Genomic DNA, 25493 nt, shown 5'->3' with positions numbered 1-25493 from the left:
CCTAGGAATTTTAACCAAATTGCATTTTGTTCTGATTTGTTCGCTATACAGTAATGATCAATTTTGTAATGTTGTCCTGTAACACTTGTTCCCAAGCAGTCCCTAGACTGATGATTACTTGATCATGTTGACCTCTTTTGTGAGTCACTTTGAATTAAAGTGTCTGTTAAGCAAATAAATATAAATGTAACGAGGAAACTATCCATACCATTTCTGTATGCTGTTTATTATAAGCAAGAAAGCAAATGGGACATCTTGCTTTGTTTATTGTTCAAATATATTCTTACTTTGCTACTGTTTGTGCACAGAGAAAAGCTGCTGGCCACATTGTTATCATGCCAGTAACTAGTTTGGCATGACAGTATGCCATAACAGTTATTTTATTTAGAGTAAAGCCCCAATTAAGTGTTAATCAAAGCACCGTGATATCCCTCCATTGATGGATTAAAGGCCAGAAGTCCACACGACTGTCCTCATCGAATTCTTCCATGTGAACCCTGAATACAATGAGGACTGATTGTGAGGTCATTTATGTGAGGTAGAATGCCTAGAGGGGGCTGGGTGGTCTCGTGGCCTCAGACCCCCTGCAGGTTTTATTTTTTTCTCCAGCCGTCTGGAGTTTTTTTTTTTTTTTTCCTGTCTTCCCTGGCCATCGGACCTTACTTTTATTCTGTTAATTGGTGTTCCCTTATTTTAATTCTTATTTATTTTATCTTCTTTTCTCATTCTTCATCATGTAAAGCACTTTGAGCTACATTATTTGTATGAAAATGTGCTGTATAAATAAATCTTGTTGTTGGTATTGTGTCTATGAAAACATGACTATCCATCCATCCATCCCGCTGAATCCGAACACAGGGTCACGGGGGTCTGCTGGAGCCAATCCCAGCCAACACAGGGCACAAGGCAGGAACCAATCCTGGGCAGGGTGCCAACCCACCGCAGGACACACACAAACACACCCACACACCAAGCACACACTAGGGCCAATTTAGAATCGCCAATCCACCTAACCTGCATGTCTTTGGACTGTGGGAGGAAACCGGAGCGCCCGGAGGAAACCCACGCAGACACGGGGAGAACATGCAAACTCCACGCAGGGAGGACCAGGGAATCGAACCCAGGTCCCCAGGTGTCCCAACTGCGAGGCAGCAGCGCTACCCACTGCGCCACCGTGCCGCCCAAACATGACTATATACAGTATATATATTCATAAGTCTGAATCAGTCAGTAAGCATTTTCCAACCCGCTAAATCCTAACACAGGGTCACTGGGGTCTGCTGGAGCCAATCCCAGCCAACATACGGCGCAAGGCAGAAACAAACCCGGGTAGGGCTCACACACACCAAACACTCATTAGGGACAATTTAGGATCGCCAGTGCACCTAACCTGCATGTCTTTGGACTGTGGGAGGAAACCGGAGCACCCCCATGCAGATATGGGGAGAACATGCAAACTCCATGCAGGGAGGGCCTGGGAAGAGAACCCGGGTCTCCTTATTGTGAGGCAGCAGCTCTACCACTGCGCCACCCAGGTCTGAATCACAATCTTGATTATTTGAATTTATGAATATAATACTTTGATCTTTACCATGTAAAGTAAGCGAACCGGCTGCCATGGGACAACGTCAGAGGCTTAACCTCAGACACTGAAGTCCGAGTTTTGACCCCCGTAAGAGGAAGCAAAGGTGCGTACACCTGATGAGCCCCAATTAGGGTGAAACATGTGTCATGTGCTCTTTGTATCATTTGGTAGGTATTACATACTGTATCTATGATCTGCTTCTCACAACTGAGAGGATGCGGCAGATGTTTCCCAACTGGCTGACCAACCCCACATGTTACCATGCCGGGCCGGGATGCCCCTTCACCACATCTGCCAGGAAACAAGGGTGGGAAGCACCTGGATAAGAGAACCTCAAAAGTCTGTGGACAGAGGACCAGCATTATAAGATTGGCCATCACAAAGCATATATGAACTTGTGTGGAATTGTTTAGACAGGGAAAAGAACAAAAAGCAGACAAAGTCCAAAGAAAAGTTTTAGTAAATCCTGCAAGAAACTGGGAAAATTACAAAAAAGACCACTTGAAAAAAATTGTTTAGCTGAAACCAATGGCTTCAGTTTTAAGGGAGGCTACATAAAATACAGACTTGTTTTTAAAAATATAATACATTCTTGTTACATTTTATATTGTAGCAATGTTTCTTTTTGCTTATTCTGTTTTTACATAGCATTTTTACAGAGAACGAAAATTACTAACTTTAAAATCAGCTTTACTTTAAGCACAGTACTGTATATATGAAGAATGAACAATTTTTTTGTTGAATCATAGCACGCTAGGTGCATGTCGTATTAGAACGTTTTTGCATTACATAACTTTTTTTGAAACTTTAATTGAAAGATCCTTTTCAAATTCTTCCCTGAGATCGACAAAGGATAAAGGTTAACTTTAATTGGTTGACATACTCTGGAGATGCTGCCTGCATATTCGTTCAACCAGCCAGAATCACCCCTTTTCTTAAAATAACTCAACACAGTGAAGAAATAGCATCTGTGTGGGGCAGTATTGGTTCATTGAACAGGTGTCATCTTGTGCTCATGTAGCCCAAGTTCATTCATGAGTCACAGAGTAAGGAATTCTTCTATTTTTCTGAATGACAATAAAGTTATAACCCCTATTTGGTGAGCTGATTTTGTTGTGTTATAGCTGCTGTCTTGGTAGAGCATTTAGCACTATCTTTATACTTATTTATGTAGAGAAAAGCCAAGCAAAATGACATATTTTATTGGCTAACTAAAAAGATTACAATATGCAAGCTTTCGAGGCAACTCAGGCCCCTTCTTCAGGCAAGATGTAATCTTACATCTTATTTATGTGATTTTGGATGTTCAGTAACTTCAAGAAATGCCACGTAACTTCATATTGTATCCATCCATCCATTATCCAACCCGTTATATGCTGACTACAGGGTCATGGGGGTCTACTGGAGCCAATCTCAGCCAACACAGGGCGTAAGGCAGGAAACAAACCCCGGGCATGGTGCCAGCCCACCACAGTGCACACACACACACACACACACCAAGCACACACTAGGGACAATTTAGGATCTCCAATGCACCTGACCTGCATGTCTTTGGACTGTGGGAGGAAACCGGAGTACACTGAGCAAACCCACGCAGACACAGGGAGAACATACAAACTCCACGCAGGGAGATCTCTTAACTGCGAGGCAGCAGCACTACCCACTGCGCCACCATGCCGCCCTCATATTGTATGTGTATTTCAAATTTAAGCTGTGGATATTGTCGTACGAGGCTGGGGGTCAGACCCGGCTGGGACGCCTGGAAGGACCGGATTGTGGTGTATTTGACCTCCGGGCCACGAGGGGGCAACCGCCCTGGATTAGAAGAGGCCCACGGATAGGGGACCAGGGAGGCTTAAGCCCATTGGGCCCTGTATCCACCGCCAGGGGGCGCCCTGAACCTCATGGAGCCTGGGACATATTTACTTCTGCCACACCCATGGACATTGATACTTCCAGGGTCACCCGGAGTGCTTCCGGGTGCTCTCCTGATGCTTCCGCCACACCAGGAAGTGACGTCAGGCAGAGCACCTGGAGCTCATCTGGGTAGGAATAAAAGGGGCTGCCTTCCTCCAATCAGAGAGCTGGAGTTGGGAGCAGGACAAAGCTCCTGGAGAGAGAGGACAGGTGGCCCACGGACAGAGAGAAAGGCCTGGTGTATAGGTGATTGGAGCGACAAGCATGTAGTGTTGTGCGGGACTGAGTTGTGTTGTGTTGGTGAACAGAAAAATAAACGAGAGTTTTATAAAGATGCGGTCTCAGTCTGGTGGTGTCCAGGCAAGTCTCACAATATTTAATGCCAGTTCTAACTAAATGGTGATACACAGAAAAAAAAAAACGCTCGGGAAGAATTAGATCAAATATTTGTGTTATAGAGTTTTAAAAAGATAACAGTTATGATCTATTCACTTCTGCATGTTGCTGTAATATGTAATTGTTTCAGTTTGATTGATGATTTTGATAAATTGACTAAATATAGGAACATTTCTTTCCATTAGCAATTGACAGATTTTATTTTTAAATTGCTGTCTTCCTTCCAATTGTAGTAAGCTTTTGTTGTTGGAAACCACAAGAATGTTTTATTATTTTTTTTGTTTAACTAGCAGTGTTTAACATTTTGTTCATTATTCCTTTTTTGCACATACAGAGCCTGGACCTGTTGGGAACCTTACTGTTGTGACTTCAACCACATCTGCATCACTTTCCTGGACTACAACAGCACAAAGCAATGTCTCATACATTGTAATGGTAGTGGAAGCTAATAAAACATCATCGACCAACAGCACTTCTGCCAATGTGACTGGTTTAATTCCAGCAACTAGATACACGTTCACTGTCTCTGCAGTGGCACAAGATAATCAGACTGTAGGAAGTAATGCTATCATCATAAAGTATACAAGTGAGTTTTGCCTCTTTATGTAGAATTCTATCCTCCCTTCAAAAATAACATTCAATAACGTTGATTTCACTTTTATTTTTTCATGCTCCTTTCATTGTTAAGGATATAATAATAATAATAATAATAATAAATTTTATTTATATTGCACTTTATATTTATTCATAAACTTGAAGCAGTTATACGAAAGTTTGTATGATATTCATTTTTCACCTTTAAATTATTTTTTACTATTTTAAATTATTTTGAAATAGCATATGGCAAATAGTTATGAATTTCTTCTTGTCTTACTTTTTGGCATATGCAAAATGATTGTGAAATATAGTATTATTGCATAATATATTATTGTCTTTTTTATAGTAAATATAGTGTGCAGTGCTCATCATGGCAATACATACAGTAGGTAATCATGGTTTAACAGAAAATAGGAAAATCTCACTTGTACGTTAAAGAAAGTATTTCATTTTAGCCATTCAAAAAGTAATAAATTAAAGAAGTTTCCCATCTTCATTGAAATGTGCTGATTTAGATTTGTTTAGGGAGCTTGTACAGTATACCTACAGATTTGGTGTATTGCCCCTTTCTTGGACACATGTAGGACATTGCTGGGAACTTTACTATCCTTTACTGTCCTTATCTGTTTCCTGTCAACTTCCAAATGGATACAATATTACATGCATGGTATTGCTGATGAAATCTGGAAGCATTGTAGGACAACCAGGTTCTTTGTTATCACGACCAAAAAATCTGATTTTGTCAACTAGTTGTACATTTTGAGTTGCAGCAGTAGAACTGAATAATTATATGTAAGTAAATAATGCTTCCATAACATCATATAAAGTAAATTATGCTTATTCAAAAATGATTCTACAATATTTAGGAAATATATTTTATGGACCAATAGTTTTGTTACAGAACTCTTAGGCCAAGGATATACTTAATTCTGTGACATGTACGCTTGAGGAAGTTGCTGCTACGCAGGCAGTGTACTGACTATACTTGCGTGCGTACTTTAAGTAAATCTGGAGGACTTATCTGGATTTTTTCACAACACATCGATCGACGGGCTTGAAGTTTGTCACCTCTGTCTCCAAATGTGTGTCAGAGAGTCGACAGCCCGAGATTTGCTCAACACAAAACTTTCTAACATTTCTCGCAGAAAACCTTCTCGCTTCTTCGTGTTCATAAGACAGACGCTCAGATATAATTTTCGATGACAGGCCTTGTTTTGCCAGCTCTGATATCACGTCTGAGTACTGTTCCAATGTCATGATGATGGTCCAGTCTACACACCAGTGACCAGTGTTTGCAACATGTATGCAACATAAATGTATGTGTTGTAAAATAAAGACACAATAGTCTCGTAAAGGTTTGGGGTTTCCGGCCCCGTATACTGTACAGTTAGTATAAATTCAAAAATTACAGTCCAGACAACCATTGACAGTTTACCATCCGTCGACATATGGTGGAAAGGGGGGAAGATTTATAGTGAGGGACCGGAATTAATCAGAGGAAAGCTGGGTAGGGAATCGTAAAGGACGCTGGGAGTCCTGACGTCATCAGGGTGTAGGAGAATGAGGAAGTGGAAAGCCCTTAGAGTCATGGTGTCGTTGTTTCCTTCTTTCTGGGAAAAGAGAGAGAGAGGGGTTAGTTGCCCGCCATTCCCTTTTGGCTGTAGACTTCGCGCTGCTTCCTGGGTCATTCTGCAGCTCCCTATGCGCGCGTGCGTGACAGTGTATACAGTATATGAAACTATATGTGCACATGTGTGAATGAAAAAAATACATGACAGCTTTGCCAAGATAGGACTCAGCCCCATGTTTGTGTATAAATGATATACAGTGATGTAACCTGAATTTTGGTGTAAGTCGAAACACCCCCTAGCCTAAGTCACTTACCTAACCTAACACATTTGCAAAATCATAATCTAGAACATAAACACACAAGTAAGCCACAGAAAAAGGAAAAGGACATAAATATACTATACTGTAGTAACAGAAAAAATGAGTGTAAAAAAATCCTTACCTTTATTCCTTCTCAAGTTTTTATGGGAGTGAGCGTTGTAAACTCGAAATGTCGTATGTTGAGATGTTGTAACCTGAGGACCCTCTGTACTGAGAAATTTTATGTGCTATATATGACATTTTCAGGCAACCCCCTCAAAGTGGGAAAATCGTTTAATATTGGTTGAATCAAGTTGCCGTTGACATCTTTTAGCCAATTTCTTTGTTCTGTTCTGTTTGAGATGGTAGAACAAGCTGCTCATGTCTATTCAAAAGCTTTTGTTTGATGAATTTCAGTCTGATATTAGCTGCTAGGTTTTATATCCTAGGAATTTTAACCAGATTGCATTTTGTTCTGAGCTGTTCGCTGTAATGATCAATTTTGTAATGTTGTCCTGTAACACTTGTTCCCAAACAGTCCCTAGACTGATGATTACTTGATCATGCTGACCTCTTTTGTCAGTCACTTTGAATTAAAGTGTCTGTTAAGCAAATAAATATAAATGTAACAAGAAAACTATCCATACCATTTCTGTATGCTGTTTATTATAAGCAAGAAAGCAAATGGGACATCTTGCTTTGTTTATTGTTCAAATATATTCTTACTTTGCTACTGTTTGTGCACAGAGGAAAGCTGCTGGCCACATTGTTATCATGCCAGTAACTAGTTTGGCATGACAGTATGCCATAACAGTTATTTTATTTAGAGTAAAGCCCCAATTAAGTGTTAATCAAAGCACCGTGATGTCCCTCCATTGATGGATTAAAGGCCAGAAGTCCACATGACTGTCCTCATCGAATTCTTCCATGTTAAACCCTGAATACAATGAGGACTGATTGTGAGGTCATTTATGTGAGGTAGAATGCCTAGAGGGGACTGGGTGGTCTTGTGACCTCAAAACCCCTGCAGAAACTCGTCTGGAGTTTTTTTTTTTTCCTGTCCTCCCTGGCCATCGGACCTTACTTTTATTCTATGTTAATTAGTGTTCTCATATTTAAATTCTTATTTTGTCTTTTTTTCTCTTTCTTCATCATGTAAAGCACTTTGAGATACATTAATTGTATGAAAATGTGCTATATAAATAGATCTTGTTGTTGGTATTGTGTCTATGAAAACACGACTATATACAGTATATATATTCATAGTTCTGAATCAGTGAGTAAGCATTTTCCAACCTACTATATCCTAACATAGGGTCACGGGGGTCTGCTGGAGCCAATCCCAGCCAACATACGGTGCAAGGCAGAAACAAACCCGGGTAGGGCTCACACACACCAAACACACACTAGGGACAATTTAGGATCGCCAGTGCACTAAACCTGCATGTCTTTGAACTGGGGAGAACATGCAAACTCCATGCAGGGAGGGCCTGGGAGGAGAACCCAGGTCTCCTTATTTTGAGGCAGCATCTCTACCACTGCGCCACCCAGGTCTGAATCACAATCTGATTATTTGAATGTACGAATGTAATACTTTGATCTTTATCATGTAAAGTAAGTGAACCGGCTGCCATGGGACAACGTCAGTGGCTTAACCACAGGCACTGATGTCTGAGTTTCGACCCCCGTAAGAGGAAGCAAAGGTGAGTACACCTGATGAGCCCCAATTAGGGTGAAACATGTGTCGTGTGCTCTTTGTATCATTTGGCAGGTACTGTATTACATATCTATGATCTGCTTCTCGCAACTGAGAGGATGTGGCAGATGTTTGCCAACTGGCTGACCAACCACACGTGTTACCATGCCTGGCCGGAACGCCCCTTCACCACATCTGCCAGGAAACAAGGGTGGGAAGCCCAGTACCTCCCCTTGTACGCTAGATGGCAGCCTCCCTGGATTTCAGCGGTGCCTCAGACTCCCCAAGGGCCTCATGGGGTTGGAGTTCTATGCAGCTCTGTGGGGTTCTGCAGGCGCTGCCAGGGGGTGCTGCAGCAGGAGCTGCTTGCCCCTTTTGGGCACTGGTTTCACCTTACCGGGAAGTGCAGCCGGATGTCGCCAATCAAGCACCTGGAGCACTTCTGGGTACCCAATAAAAGGGAGCCAGTGACCACCACTCAGCAGCCAGAGTCGGGTGGAGGGGGACAAGGTTGCCTGAGGGGAAAGAGAAGTGCTTTGCATAACTTGTGTGCTGTGATTTGGGACTGTGCATTGTCTGTGGGACACGGGGAAGACGTGTGCCCACATGGGAAGAAAATAAATTGTTTTATTCATTTTTAAACATGCCTCCCGTGTCCAACCTGTGTCGGGTCGGGCGCTATACAGAGTCCATCTTACAACTGGTAGGTTACCATCCACAATAATCCACAATAATCAGATTGTCATTCAGACCTATGAATGTAATGCTCTGTTCTTCACCCTGCCAAGTAAACAAACCAGCCGCCAAGGTGCAACGTCAGCGGCTTTACGTCAGGCACTGATGTCCAAGTTTCGATCTCCATAAAGGGTAAAACATGTGCTGTCCATGTGTGGGTGAGACTTACACATGGAGCGCTGTAAAGTAGCTATAACTAATTCCAGTTTTGCTTGCGGTTGCTGTCCATGTGTGAATAAAGCTGTACATACGAGGCACTATAAAGCAGCTGTCCATGGGTAGGTAATGCTGTTCAAGTTGTATGTAAGTACATAGATATGGCTATCACTCACACTTGCATACTGTGGTAACCTGGTTTTGACCTGTTATGGTCTTTACAAGTCCTTCTGCTACTAGTTGTCACTCCTTATGGTCTTTCACTTACTGCAAGTGTCACAGGAGGCTGGGGGTGTTACCCAGACGGGACGCCCAGGAGGACCTGAAGGAGGGCTTACGCCTCCCCCAGACCATGTGGGGCTGACCGGCCTGGTGGCTTTGGGGACCACGGGAACAGAGCTTTGAAGCTCAACCCTACAGGGGCCCGGGGTCACCGCTGGGGTTGCCCCAATGTCTATGGAGCCCTGACCCTCAGCACTTCCTCCACACCTGGAAGTGCTGGGGGGAAGAAGACCAGGGACACCCGGAGTGCTTCTGGGTGTGCAGCCGGTACTTCCTCCACACTGGCGAGTGCTGGCGGAAGCTAATCAGGAGGCACCTGGAGCACATCTGGGTGTGTATAAAAGGGGCCGCCTCCCTCCATTCGATGGCTGGAGTCGGGTGGAAGAGGAGAGGAGAGGAGAGGCGTGGAGGCGGACCAGAAGAGAGGCATTGTGTTAGGGCCTGGACTGAGGGTGATTGGTGCTGTGACAATGGGTTGTGCACTTATTGTTAATAATTGTAAATAAACGTGTGTGGGTTGAAATCAATCATGTCTACCTGTCTGTGTCCGGGCTGTATCCCACACAATATATTCTACTTGTTGCCTTTCTTTCCAAATGATTTATTAGCTACAACAAGATCCATAAGACCATTTCTTCTTTCCACAGTTAAAGTGCATACTTTTTTGCCAGATGACTATGATAGATACTGAACAAGCATTTTACTGGATTTCATTCAGCCTCTTAGGAAGTGCGGATTGAAGATACTGGACTTCAACTTGTCGACTTTCTGTAAATTATGAACAGTTTTTTTGTGGACTGGGTCAAACACATCATTGTTTGTCTGAGTCTAGATATTTGCAATGTGGTAATTGCCAGTGGCCAGCTAGTATCCCACAATGTCTGGATTACAAAGGTCCTCAGAAACAGCTCCTTTATGCCGTGAGTAATATCAGAACTCCTGTTCTCCTGCACAGAGTGATTGTCTGTAAACACTGCAAGTGGGGGGCTTCCTGGTGACATCAGCTGTGCTCTCTTTAATTTAGCCCCCATTTTTTTGCACACACTCCACCTGGATAAGAGAACCTCAAAAGTCTATGGACAGAGGACCAGCATTATAAGATTGGCATGTATGAAGTTGTGTGGAATTGTTTAGACAGGGAAAAGAACAAAAAGCAGACAAAGTCCAAAGAAAAAATTATTTAGCTGAAGCCAATTGCTTCAGTTTTAAGGGAGGCTACATAAAATACAGACTTGTTTTTAAAAATATAATACATTCCTGTTACTTTTTATATTATATCAATGTTTCTTTTTGCTTATTCTGTTTTTATATAGCATTTTTACAGGGAACGAAATTTACTAACTTTAAAATCAGCTTTACTTTAAGCACAGTACTGTATATATGAAGAATGAACAATTTTTTTGTTGAATCATAGCACGCTAGGTGCATGTGGTATTAGAACGTTTTTGCGAGTGGCTGAATTACAAAACTTTTTTTGAGGCTTTAATTGAAAGATCCTTTTCAAATTCTTCCCTGAGATCGACAAAGGATAAAGGTTAACTTTAATTGGTTGACATACTCTGGAGATGCTGCCTGCATATTCGTTCAACCAGCCAGAATCACCCCTTTTCTTAAAATAACTCAACACAGTGAAGAAATAGCATCTGTGTGGGGCAGTATTGGTTCATTGAACAGGTGTCATCTTGTGCTCATGCAGTCCAAGTTCATTCATGAGTCACAGAGTAAGGAATTCTTCTATTTTTCTGAATGACTAAATAAAGTTATAACCCCTATTTGTTGAACTGATTTTGTTGTGTTATAGCTGCTGTCTTGGTAGAGCATTTAGCACTATCTTTATACTTATTTGTGTGATTTTGGATGTTCAGTAACTTCAAGAAATGCCATGTAACTTCATATTGTATCCATCCATCCATTATCCAACCTGCTATATCCTAGCTACAGGGTCACGGGGGTCTACTGGAGCCAATCCCAGCCAACACAGGGTGCAAGACAGGAAACAAACCCCAGGCAGGGCGCCAGCCCACAACAGGGCACACACATACACATACACACACCGAGCACACACTAGAGACAATTTAGGATCATCAATGCACCTGACCTGCATGTCTTTGGACTGTGGGAGGAAACCGGAGCACCCGAAGCAAACCCACGCAGACACGAGGAGAACATGCAAACTCCACGCTGGGAGGTCTCTTAACTGTGAGGCAGCAGCGCTACCCACTGCGCCACCGTGCCGACCTCATATTGTATGTGTATTTCAGATTTAAGCTATGGATATTTAATGCCTGTTCTAACTAAACGGTGATACACAGAAAAATAAACTGCTCTGGAAGAATTACATTAAATATTTATTTTAGAGTTTTAAAAAGACAACAGTTATGATCTATTCACTTCTACATGTTGCTGTAATATGTAATTGTTTTAGTTTGATTGATGATTTTGATAAATTGACTAAATATAGGAACATTTCTTTCCATTAGCAATTGACAGATTTTATTTTATAAATTGCTGTCTTCCTTCTAATTGCAGTAAACTTTTGTTGTTGGAAACCACAAGAATGTTTTGTTATTTTTTTTGTTTAACTAGCAGTGTTTAACATTTTGTTCATTATTCCTTTGTTGCACATACAGAGCCTGGACCTGTTGGGAACCTTACTGTTGTGACTTCAACCACATCTGCATCACTTTCCTGGACTACACCAGCACAAAGCAATGTCTCATATATTGTAATGGTAGTGGAAGCTAATAAAACATCATCGACCAACAGCACTTCTGCCAATGTGACTGGTTTAATTCCAGCAACTAGCTACACGTTCACTGTCACTGCAGTGGCACAAGATAATCAGACTGTAGGAAGTAGTGCTACCATCATAAAGTATACAAGTGAGTTTTGCCTCTTTATGTAGAATTCTATCCTCCCTTCAAAAATAACATTCAATAACGTTGATTTCACTTTTATTTTTTCCTGCTCCTTTTATTGTTAAGGATGTTCATAAACTTGAAGCAGTTATACGAAAGTTTGTATGATATTCATTTTTCAGCTTTAAATTATTTTTTACCATTTTAAATTATTTTAAAATAGCATATGCCAAATAGTTATGAATTTCTTCTTGTCTTACTTTTTGGCATATGCAAAATGATTGTGAAATATAGTATTATTGCATAATATATTATTGTCTTCTTTATAGTAAATATAGTGTGCAGTGCTCATCATGGTAATACATACAGTAGGTAATCATGGTTTAACAGAAAATAGGGAAATCTCACTTGTACGTTAAAGAAGGTATTTCATTTTAGCCATTCAAAAGGTAATAAATTAAAGAAGTTTCACATCTTCATTGAAATGTGCTGATTTAGATTTGTTTAGGGAGCTTGTACATTATACCTAAAGATTTGGTGTATTGCCCCTTTCTTGGACACATGTAGGACATTGCTGGGAACTTTACTATCCTTTACTGTCCTTATCTGTTTCCTGTCAACTTCCAAATGGATACAATATTACATGCATGGTATTGTTGATGAAATCTGGAAGCATTTTAGGACAACCAGGTTCTTTGTTATCACGACCAAAAAATCTGATTTTGTCAACTAGTTGTACATTTTGAGTTGCAGCAGTAGCACTGAATAATTATATGTAAGTAAATAATGCTTCCATAACATCATATGAAGTAAATTATGCTGATTCATAAGTGATTCTACAATATATAGTAAATATATTTTATGGACCAATAGTTTTGTTACAGAACTCTTAGGCCAAGTATATACTTAATTCTATGTGACATGTACGCTTGAGGAAGTTGCTGCTATGCAGGCAGTGTACTGACTATACTTGCATGCGTAAGTAAATCTGGGGGATTCCACAAGGTGGGAATGTAAGAAATTATCATAGTGAGAAAACAAAGTCCAGGTTTGGTGTGTTTTGAGTTGAGGGAAGAAAGATGGGTAACACTTTACATTAAGTGTCCATAATTACACTGTAACTACTATGTAATTACCTGTATAAGTACAGTGTAAATACTGTATGAGTTATTACTCCATACTTACTGTGTAATACAAAGTAATGCTATAGTTAATTACTCAGTTGTCAGTGTTATTCCACAGTTTATATAATTGCAATGTACCAATTTATCACTGATCCAAAAACAACATAGTTACGATGTATCTGTACTTTCAAAATGTAATAAAAACATCAGGGCATATACAGTGGTGTGAAAAACTATTTGCCCCCTTCCTGATTTCTTATTCTTTTGCATGTTTGTCACACAGAATGTTTCTGATCATCAAACACATTTAACCATTAGTCAAATATAACACAAGTAAACACAAAATGCAGTTTGTAAATGGTGGTTTTTATTATTTAGGGAGAAAAAAAAATACAAACCTACATGGCCCTGTGTGAAAAAGTAATTGCCCCCTGAACCTAATAACTGGTTGGGCCACCCTTAGCAGCAATAACTGCAATCAAGCGTTTGCGATAACTTGCAATGAGTCTGTTACAGCGCTCTGGAGGAATTTTGGCCCACTCATCTTTGCAAAATTGTTGTAATTCAGCTTTATTTGAGGGTTTTCTAGCATGAACCGCCTTTTTAAGGTCATGCCATAGCATCTCAATTGGATTCAGGTCAGGACTTTGACTAGGCCACTCCAAAGTCTTCATTTTGTTTTTCTTCAGCCATTCAGAGGTGGATTTGCTGGTGTGTTTTGGGTCATTGTCCTGTTGCAGCACCAAAGATCGCTTCAGCTTGAGTTGACGAACAGATGGCCGGACATTCTCCTTCAGGATTTTTTGGTAGACAGTAGAATTCATGGTTCCATCTATCACAGCAAGCCTTCCAGGTCCTGAAGCAGCAAAACAACCCCAGACCATCACACTACCACCACCATATTTTACTGTTGGTATGATGTTCTTTTTCTGAAATGCTGTGTTCCTTTTACGCCAGATGTAACGGGACATTTGCCTTCCAAAAAGTTCAACTTTTGTCTCATCAGTCCACAAGGTATTTTCCCAAAAGTCTTGGCAATCATTGAGATGTTTCTTAGCAAAATTGAGACGAGCCCTAATGTTCTTTTTGCTTAACAGTGGTTTGCGTCTTGGAAATCTGCCACGCAGGCCGTTTTTGCCCAGTCTCTTTCTTATGGTGGAGTCGTGAACACTGACCTTAATTGAGGCAAGTGAGGCCTGCAGTTCTTTAGACGTTGTCCTTGGGTCTTTTGTGACCTCTCGGATGAGTCGTCTCTGCGCTCTTGGGGTAATTTTGGTCGGCCGGCCACTCCTGGGAAGGTTCACCACTGTTCCATGTTTTTGCCATTTGTGGATAATGGCTCTCACTGTGGTTCGCTGGAGTCCCAAAGCTTTAGAAATGGCTTTATAACCTTTACCATACTGATAGATCTCAATTACTTTTGTTCTCATTTGTTCCTGAATTTCTTTGGATCTTGGCATGATGTCTAGCTTTTGAGGTGCTTTTGGTCTACTTCTCTGTGTCAGGCAGCTCCTATTTAAGTGATTTCTTGATTGAAACAGGTGTGGCAGTAATCAGGCCTGGGGGTGGCTACGGAAATTGAACTCAGGTGTGATACACCACAGTTAGGTTATTTTTTAACAAGGGGGCAATTACTTTTTCACACAGGGCCATGTAGGTTTGGATTTTTTTTCTCCCTAAATAATAAAAACCATCATTTACAAACTGCATTTTGTGTTTATTTGTGTTATATTTGACTAATGGTTAAATGTGTTTGATGATCAGAAACATTTTGTGTGACAAACATGCAAAAGAATAAGAAATCAGGAAGGGGGCAAATAGTTTTTCACACCACTGTAATTACAACTCTGTAACAGTTTTTGCATAGGTTTTTGATGATATTTCAAGATCTGTTTTAAATGATGAAAACACCTTTGCAAAATGGCAAAAAGGCAGCCATAATGTGTGTGCATAAACGTTCTGAGTGTGAAGTAGAATCTGGCCCTAAGGAGTCTGCCCTACTTAGATAGATAGATAGATAGATAGATAGATAGATAGATAGATAGATAGATAGATAGATAGATAGATAGATAGATAGATAGATAGATAGATAGATAGATAGATAGATAGATAGATAGATAGATAGATAGATAGATAGATAGATAGATACTTTATTAATCCCAGGGGGAAATTCACATACTCCAGCAGCAACAAATATTAAATTAAAGAGTAATAAAAAATGCAGGTAAAAAACAGACAATAACTTGAATAATGTTCAACGTTTACCCCCTCTGGTGGAATTGAAGAGTCGCATAGTTTGGGGGAGGAATGATCTTCTCAGTCTGTCAGTGGAGCAGGACAGTGACAGCAGTCTGTCGCTGAAACAGCTCCTCTGTCTGGAGATGACACTGTTTAATGGATGTAGTGGATTCTCCATAATTGATAGGAGCCTGCTGAGTGCCCGTTGCTCTGCTACGGATGTCAAACCGTCCAGCTCTATGCCAACAATAGAGCCTGCCTTCCTCACCAGTTTGTCCAGGCGTGAGGCATCTTTCTTCTTAATGCTGCCTCCCCAGCACACCACTGCGTAGAAGAGGGCACTTGCCACAACCATCTGATAGAACATCTGCAGCATCTTACTGCAGATGTTGAAGGATGCCAGTCTTCTGAGGAAGTACAGGCGGCTCTGTCCTTTCTTACACAGAGAATCAGTATTGGCAGTCCAGTCCAATTTATCGTCCAGCTGCACTCCCAGGTATTTATAGGTCTGCACCCTCTGCACACAGTCACCTCTGATGATCACGGGGTCCATGAGGGGCCTGGGTCTCCTAAAATCCACCACCAGTTCCTTGGTTTTGCTGGTGTTCAGTTGTAGGTGGTTTAAGTCGCACCATTTAACAAAGTCCTTGATGAGGTTTCTATACTCCTCGTCCTGCCCACTCCTGATGCAGCCCACGATAGCAGTGTCGTCAGCAAACTTTTGCACGTGGCAGGACTCCGAGTTATATTGGAAGTCCGATGTATATAGGCTGAACAGGACCGGAGAAAGTACAGTCCCCTGCGGCACTCCTGTGTTGCTGACCACAATGTCAGATCTGCAATTCCCGAGACGCACATACTGAGGTCTGTTTGTAAGATAGTCCACGATCCATGCCACCAGGTATGAATCTACTCCCATCTCTGTCAGCTTGTCCCTAAGGAGCAGAGATTGGATGGTGTTGAATGCGCTAGAGAAGTCTAGAAACATAATTCTTACAGCGCCACTGCCTCTGTCCAAGTGGGAGAGGGATCGATGTAGCATATAGATGATGGCATCTTCCGCTCCCACCTTCTCCTGGTATGCGAACTGCAGAGGGTCGAGGGCGTGTTGGACCTGTGGCCTCAGGTGGTGAAGCAGCAGCCGCTCCATGGTCTTCATCACATGTGATGTTAGAGCGACAGGCCGGAAGGCATTCAGCTCACCAGGACGTGATACCTTTGGGACTGGGGTGATGCAAGATGTTTTCCAAAGCCTCGGGACTTTCCCCTGTTCCAGGCTCAAGTTGAAAATGCGCTGTAGAGGACCCCCTAGCTCTGATGCACAGACCTTCAGCAGTCGTGGCGATACTCCATCTGGACCTGCTGCTTTGCTGGCACGAAATTTCCTCAGCTCTCTGCTCACTTGAGCTGCTGTAATTGTGGGTGGGGATGTCTCTCCTATATTGGTATCAGCAGAAGGATGTGTAGAGAGTGCAGTACTCCGAGGTGAGAGTGGGTTAGGGTGGTCAAACTTGTTAAAGAAGATGTTCATTTGGTTTGCTCTCTTCACGTCTCTCTCGATGGTGGTACCCCGCTTCGAGCTGCAGCCAGTGATGATCTTCATCCCATCCCACACTTCCTTCATGCTGTTGTTCTGCAACTTCTGCTCCAGCTTTCTCCTGTACTGCTCCTTCGCCGCCCTGAGCTGGACTCGGAGTTCCTTCTGCACGCGCTTGAGCTCATGCTGATCACCGTCTTTAAAGGCCCTTTTCTTCTGGTTCAAAAGGCCCTTGATGTCACTTGTAATCCATGGCTTGTTGTTAGCATAGCAGCGTACAGTTCTTACTGGAACTACAATGTCCATACAGAAGTTGATGTAGTCAGTAGTGCAGTCAACAACCTTCTCAATGTTCTCACTATGTGATCCCTGCAGGATATCCCAGTCTGTAGTTCCAAAACATTGTCTCAGAGTATTCTCAGTCTCCGGGGTCCACTTCCTGAATGATCGTTTGGTTACAGGTAGGACTCTCACTTTTGGTTTGTAGTGAGGCTGAAGCAGAACCAGGTTATGATCTCCTTTCCCAAGCGCAGGCAGCGGGGTGGCACTGTATGCGTCTTTAACGTTTGCATACAGTAAATCAATAGTCTTATTTCCCCGGGTGTTGCAGTCCACATACTGGGAGAATGCAGGTAATGTTTTGTCCAGTGTCACATGGTTAAAGTCCCCAGCGATTAGCACAAGTGCCTCGGGGTGCTGTGTTTGTAACTTAGCAACAGCAGAATGGATGATGTCACTCGCTAGCTCCACGTCCGCCTGAGGAGGAATATACACGATGACAACAATGACATGTCCAAACTCTCTGGGCAAGTAATAGGGACGCAGACTTATGGCCAACAGTTCGATGTCCCTGCAGCAAGTGGAGATTTTGACTTTAACATGTCCAGAGTTACACCACCGTGTATTAACATAGAGAGCGAGTCCTCCTCCTTTGTGCTTCCCACAGGTACTTGCGTCTCTGTCCGCTCTAACTGTGCTAAACCCTGGTAGCTCCACATTAGCATCTGGGATGGTGTTAGTTAGCCACGTTTTGCAGAAACACAACAAACTGCATTCTCTGTAGGTTCTGACATTTTTCACCAGCGCAGACAGTTCGTCGATCTTATTTGAGATTGAGTTCACATTCCCCAGAATAACAGAAGGCACCGAAGGCTTAAAACGCCACTTTCTCGCAAGCCACTTCATTTTTAGCTTAGTGCCGGCTCTGCTGCCACGATACCGCCTTCTTACCTCGTCGGGCAAATAGGGAACCACACCGGCACTGGCATTTGTTCTCAGCGCTCGAAGTTGAGTACTTGAATAGGCGAGTCTCTGCGTGTAAAAATCCATGCCCACGTTGTAAAAGTAAGTGTGTCCAGGGAACAAATCCACATAAAATAAAGTGATAGGAGTGATCAATAAATAAAAATAGAAAAATAAAAGTAGAAAAGTACACATACATATACAGTCATACACGGAGCTGCTGAAAAGGCTGCCACTCTCGGCGGCGCCGGATGTATAAAAATACATAACAAATAATTAACAATTTCTGCACATAAAGTATATTGATAAAGTTATGATATGTAGTGGGTTTTAAAGGAAAGTAATGGGAAGGTGAAACACAACATTGAACAGCTGTACTTTGAGTTTCTTGATAGGACTAGTGAGTAAATTGGACGATCTAGAATACTCTTAACATTATATAAGTGCTTTCCAAATTGCCTTGATACTTAACACGGACAAAAAAACCCCCACATACAATCAATACAGCAACATAAGCAGATCACAATGTATAAATACAATATATACAAGAACAGGTCTCGGTCACTGTGAGTGGCTGTTAAGTTACTTTACGACCTGTGGATAAAAACAGCCGTGTATCTACTAGTTCAAAAGCTAATGATCCTTTCCTTCAGTCAGTACACTTGGCATTTTGGAGCTTACCAATCACACTGCCTCCACAGTATTTCTTTCCAGTAGCTTTGGAAACGGGAGCATAAGAACAGATATGGTGAACTAGAGAGCAGTTTTTGTTTTTACCATGTGTTTTAATTATGTAAATGACTTTTAGATCTTATGAGAACTGAATGAATATTTTATATTAAATTCAATTTATTTGAAATGTATATTTAAGTCACAATTGTAAGTACAGTGATCCCCCGCTATATCGTGGTTCAGCTATCGCTCCTCCACTATATCGTGGAAAAATTCAATAAGTACATCCTACCTGTAGCATACTTTGCAGCCAATTCATAACAAAGCATACAGTTTTCAGCAGTCACTATGGTAGACAAAGAGTTTCGTGTTACAGTACCCAGATGATTTCTTACAAGGCCCGTTATTGGCTGAAAGAGGAGACTCAACCAATTAGAGCAGGATTTTCATTCTCTTGGCTGCTGCTAACGTGGTGTAATGTCACAAGAACAGCGAGTATGGGTCCCCAACGCATCTCAGTTCTCTGCGTATCGTGTACCTTTCTTCTGGTCCGATTGTTGGGAGCAAACTTTTTGTGAACTTTTCGTTTTGTTTTAAGCCCTACGATGGCTCCCAAGTGTCCTGCATCATCTAAGCCTTCTGGTAGTAATAAGCCTAAGCGCCAGAGGAACACCTTGACCATTGAGGAGAAGGTATAACTCCAGGATATGCTTCAAGAAGGAAAGCGTTACACGGACATCGCTCGCCATTACAAGTTTACATGTGTTTAAAGCGTGTGGGAGGGGTATTTTAAGGCTTAAACTATAAAAAAATGTTTATTTATATGTTCTTTCTATATCGCGGATTTTCACGTATCGCTGATGGGTCTGGAACGTAACTTCCGCGATAGGCGGGGGATCACTCTATAGTGTAACACTAAGAAAATGTGCTGTCACAAAGTAGCTGAAATATTGGTGTAGAATGTATAAAACTGAGTAAACCAAAGGATTTATATTACCTTTAGCATGTTGTGTGTACAAGTTCTGTGTTCACTTTGTTCAGTTTTCTCTGCGAGTGATTCAATTAGACTGATGGTCTAGATAAAAAATTGTGACTCAACTGAGATGTCTTATTGTAGCTTTTTGGGACTTGCTGTCTTCTCTCTGTTTCTTGCACAGAGAAAACATCAAATTAATAGTTAACAAATATGAGCTTAGAAACACCTGAAGAAGGTGCAAGAGGCTTTCTTCAATGTTATACCGATTATTGCAAAACTGACTTTTATCTTTGTATCACCATGTTATTTCATGCTCATACATTGATTTTTTTTTCTATTGTTTCAAAGCTACATGTTTAATAAGCTGTTTGTTTACCTTACATTTCTATTGTCTTTATTTTCCTTTCTTCTTTTGAAAAGATCTGATGGTGATGTGAATTTCACTGTTGTTTTTAGCGACAATTATAACTTGTCTGTGTTCCAGATAGAGACAGAATCAGATACAGATTATAACTAAAGCATCTTTTTCACAAATACTTTGGTTCTCTGTGTGACCAATATAATGGCTGTTGGTACACAATGTCTACATTCTCTGTCAATTCAGTCAAGCAGAATAGTGAAAAAGAAGTGCACAAGTTGACCGATCATATGGGTATCTTCAACTGAAGTTCTGGTAAATGTGCAACAAATGGTGTAAAAAATGTTGTTGTAAATTGCAGTTGGATGTTTTTTAATGATTCAATACCACATGCATATTGAACTTTCCATGTAACAAATCTTAAAAATTTGTTTATCACCTCTTATCTTGCACGCACAGTCCCTGACACTGTTGGGAACCTTACTGTCATGGCTTCAACCACATCTGCAACACTTTCCTGGAATCCACCAAATGGAGGGAATGTAACATACAGAGTAGTAGTAGTGGATATTGATAAGATATTCTGGACCAACAGCTCCTTCATCAATGTGACTGATCTAAGCCCTGCGACTAGCTACACGTTCATTGTCACTGCAGTGACACAAGATAATCAGACTGAAGGAAGTAATGCAACCATCACAAAGTATACAAGTGAGTTTTGTCTGTTCATGTAGAATTCTGCCATCTCTTTAAAAATAACATTCAGTAATGCTGTTTTCACTATATTTTCTGTTTTTATGGTTCGGGAGATTCATTATCTTGAAGTGGTTATACAAAAATTTGCATTGAATTTATTTTTCAGCTTTAAATTGACTTTATTCAGTTTGGAATCATTGTGATTTAGTACACTCAAAACAGTTTTGAATTTCTTCACAACATAGGTTTTTCCATATGTAAAATTATTGTGAAACTCCGTTTTTTTACTATTATTCTATAAATTGTCTTCATTAAAGTAAATATCGTTCCCAGTGTTCATTATGTTGATACGTACAGTGGGTAGTTATAATTTATGAGATCATTTAAACAATGTATTTCCATTTTAGTTGCTCAGAAAATAAACTGAGGAAGTCTGAGAAAAAGATCTTTAGTGCAATGCATTGATGTAGGATTGTTTAGGGTGCTGCTTTACATTCTTAAATATACTGTGCATTGCCCCTTACTTTGCACACAACAAGCATGGCATTATCTGTAACCTTAGTATTACAACTTTAACAGCATCCTTATCTGTTGCCTGTCAATGTTCAATTGGTTGTAGTGACTCAGACACAGTAGTGTTAATGAAAACTGGAAGTAGTTTGGAATAATCAGACCCTATGTTATGACCAATCTGACTTTGTCAACTAGGTATACATTTTGTGTTGTAGCAGTAGCATTGGATAATCAGATGTAAGAAAAACAGTGCTTCCATTAAACAATATGTGAGTTCTGCCAATTCAAAAAGTATAGTACAAAATAAAGTAAATTTATTCCTTAGACCAATCCTGAAAATAACTTTTACAGAACAGTTTTCTAGCAGATCTGTAAGGTGTATGCCCCCCTTAACAATGTACTTTTTTTTTTTTTTTTGCATTTATATAGCGCTTTTCTCACTACTCAAAGTGCTTAGCAATTGCAGGTTAAGGGCCTTGCTTAAGGGCCCAACAGAGCAGAGTCCCTTTTGGCATTTGCGGGGTTCGAACCGGCAACCTTCCGATTGCCAGTGCAGATCCCTAGCCTCAGAGCCACCACTCCGCCTTGGTAATGTTACAGCAGATGGTGTTGGTATTGGTAATGTTACAGCAGATGGTGTTGTATATGGGAAAGTAAGAGGAAGGTGAAACACTACATTGAATTCTCATCCCTTGAGTTCCTTAAAAGTAGTATTGAGCAAGATGTAGGTTGTAGAATAATCTTAGAATTTTATCAAGTTCTTGCCAAATTGCCTTGATAATTACTTCTCGGTTTGTCAGAACTATTTAATCATTCTTTGAAGAAACAAAGTACAATACATAGGAAGCGTTGACACTTCAAGTTCAACTTCAAACCTATCGCCACGTGCACATTGTACAATGGAATTTTTGCTAGTAAGTCTTTGTCAGACTTGTGACAGCAGTCCGCGGTGGACTGGCACCCTGCCCGGGATTGGTTCCTGCCTTGTGCACTGTGTTGGCTGGGATTGGCTCCAGCAGACCCCTGTGACCCTGTGTTTGGATTGTGACAGCAGTACATTACCAAAAACAGACCAAAAATTTCAAACAACACATTGTAAGATAGATTAGAATATATAAATATACTATATACAAGAATATGTCTTTGTCTCTTTGAGTGGCTGTTAAGTAACTTTATAATACGCAGATAAAAACTGGGTTTTAAGGGAAGGTAAGGGTGATGTGAAACACCACATTGAACAACTATGCCTTGAGGTTCTTCACAGGATCAGTGAGCAGACAAGTGGACCCAGCTTAGTCTAATAGTATTTCAAGTGTTTTACAAATTGCCTTGATATAACAGACAGGAAATCACATTCATATAATCAATACCACAACATAAGTAGAATGCAATATATACAAGAACATGTCTTGGTCGCTATGAGTGGCTGGTAAGTAACCTCATCACCTTTGGATACAAATCTGCCTGTGTATCTACTAGTGCAAATGCTAATGATCCTGTGCCTCAGTCTGCATACTTGGCAGCTTGGTGATTACAAATCACCCCGGCTTCACAGTATAACATTAGAACAACCTAGACGAGAACAGGCCATTCAGCTCAACAAATCTCACCAGTCTTATCCACTTAATTCTTCGAAAAAACATCAAGTCAAGTTTTAAAGGTCCCTAAAGTCCTACACACTACTTGGTAGCTTATTCCAAGTATCTATGGTTCTCTTTGTAAAGAAAAACTTCCTAATGCTTGTGCAAACTTTACCCTTAATAAGTTTTCAACTGTGTCTCCATGTTCTTGGTAAACTAATTTTAAGATAACAGTCTCAATTCACTGTACTAATTTCCTTGCTAATTTTAAACATTTCAATCCGGTCTCCTCTTAATCTTTTTTTGCTTAAACTGTAAAGGCTCAGCTCTTTTAATCTTTCTTCATAATTCATCCCCTGTAGCCCTGGACTCAGCCTAGTCGCACTTAGTGCTGTTATGTCCTTTTTGTAGCCTGGAGACCCAAACTGCACCCAATACTCCAGATGAGGCCTCACCAGTGTGTTATAAAGCTTGAGCAGAACCTCCTGTGACTTGTACTCCACACATCAAGGCGCTATATAACCTGGCATTCTGTTAGCCTTCTTAATGGTTTCTGAACACTGTCTGGCAGTTGATAGTGCAGAGTCCACTATGATTCCTAAATCCTTCTCATGAGGTGTACTTTTGATTTTCTGACTGCCAATTATGTATTCAGACCTAACATTTTTACTTCCTATGTTTCATAATTTACATTTACTGACATGAAATTTCATCTGCCACAAAACAGCTCAAGCCTGTATACCACTTTATACCTCTGTAATGATTCAACGGATTCCAGATTATTTGCCAATCAACCTATCATGGTATCAGCTGCAAACTTAACCAGCTTGTTCCTTATATTCCTATCAAAATCATATATATTATAAATAGCAGTGGCCCTAGCACTGACACCTGAGGAACACCACTCTTAACATCATCCAATTCTAATAAGTTTCCTTGCACAATAACCCTCTGCTTCCTGTGATGAACTGCCACTTTGCTTAGTTTGATGCGCAACCTCTCATGTGGCACAATAACAAATGCTTTCTGAAGTCCAGATTAATAATATCATGTCCTCCACTTTGATCATATCCTTCTCTTGCTTCCTTATAGAATTCTATCGTGTTAGTAATACATGACCTCCCTCTTCTGAACCCATGCTAAATGTTTAGTAAAACTGAACTGTTCTTCTCATGTGTTGCTCAATCTTATCCTTAATAATTCCTTCCATCAATTTTCCTGTAATGCACATTAAGATTGCTGGATTATAGTTGCTTGGAGCTGCCCACTTACCTTTTTTATATAACGGGATAATATTTGCCATTTTCCAGTCCTTTGGAATTTCTACAGTGCGCAGTGACTTCATAAAATAGGTGTCAAGGGTTTATATACAGTATGTACTCACTAACCTCCTTAAGAACTTGAGGGTACACTGTGTATTACCCAGTCCTGGAGATTTGGTTGATTTCAGCCTATTTAATCTGAGCAGCACATCTCCCTCTACAATTTCTAACAACTTCTAAATCACTCAGTACCTCCTTAGTAGTCCCATTTCCTTCCTCACTTGTGAAGACCTCAGAGAAATGAAAGGTTTAGAGCATCTGCTATTTCATTACCTGTATTTTTTAATTCCTCTTTACTATTCATGATGCACTTCACCTACTCCTGGACTATTTATTTACTACTAAAATACTGAAAGAATCTTTTTGGATCGTCTTTCATCTTATCTGTTATATTCCTCTATAACTGTCTTTTAGCCTCTCTAATATCCTTCCTAATGATTGCCGTCATGTTCTCATACGCTCTACAACTCACATTGGAGTTATTCATCGTATATGCCTTATTCACTTATTCATATGCCTACTTATTCCTTTACAGCTTCTTTTTTAACCCTTTATTAAATGTATCAATTTTCACAAATTTCCTACTGATTCCAAATTTAGGTATATACCTGCATTACATGTAAAACATTTTTAAACCTGTTCCACTGCACCTCAACTGTCTCCACACTTAAAAGCTTACCCCAATCTATCCTCTGTAGACTTGGCCGCATCTGCTCAGAAATGCTGTACCAAAGTTAAACTTAACAGTTTTAGTCTTTGCATGCACTCTCTTTCAAAACACTGAGAATTGTATTATATTATGGTCACTTGCAAGGTTATTATAGTTAATGAAAACTAAAATCAAAACTGAAACTATTATTTAAAAAACATTTTCATAAACTGAAATAAAATAATTAACAAAAACCAAAATGAAAAACTAAAACTAAATGAAACTATTAAAGTAGCTGGAAAGACTAACTGAAATAAAATAATAATTTACTAAAATATTTTTAGTTTTCATTTTTGAATGAATATTGTTAGTCAGTCTTCAACCCTTATAAGTTTTAACTCTAAAACAGAAAGTCATCCACCACGAGCCGCCCGCACATATTCATCCAGTGAAGAGCGGCTAGTGACGGAGGGCAGCTGTTCACACAGCATTTGA

The 25493-nt window shown here is 40.5% G+C and overlaps 1 protein-coding gene across 1 annotated transcript in view; it reads left to right on the top strand.

Moving 5' to 3' along the window:
- ptprja (protein tyrosine phosphatase receptor type Ja) overlaps positions 1–25493 on the top strand; it is a 203072-nt gene that overhangs the window by 69414 nt on the left and 108165 nt on the right. Inside the window, exons 3-5 of the mRNA XM_051922621.1 lie at positions 4233–4484; positions 11864–12115; positions 20698–20949. Coding sequence (XP_051778581.1) covers positions 4233–4484; positions 11864–12115; positions 20698–20949 — 756 coding nt within the window. The remainder of the gene's footprint in view (positions 1–4232; positions 4485–11863; positions 12116–20697; positions 20950–25493) is intronic.

The sequence above is a fragment of the Erpetoichthys calabaricus genome, chromosome 2, assembly GCF_900747795.2.
Source record: "Erpetoichthys calabaricus chromosome 2, fErpCal1.3, whole genome shotgun sequence".
Classification (NCBI taxonomy): Eukaryota; Metazoa; Chordata; class Cladistia; order Polypteriformes; family Polypteridae; genus Erpetoichthys; species Erpetoichthys calabaricus.
This window is presented reverse-complemented; position numbering and strand designations above follow the sequence as displayed.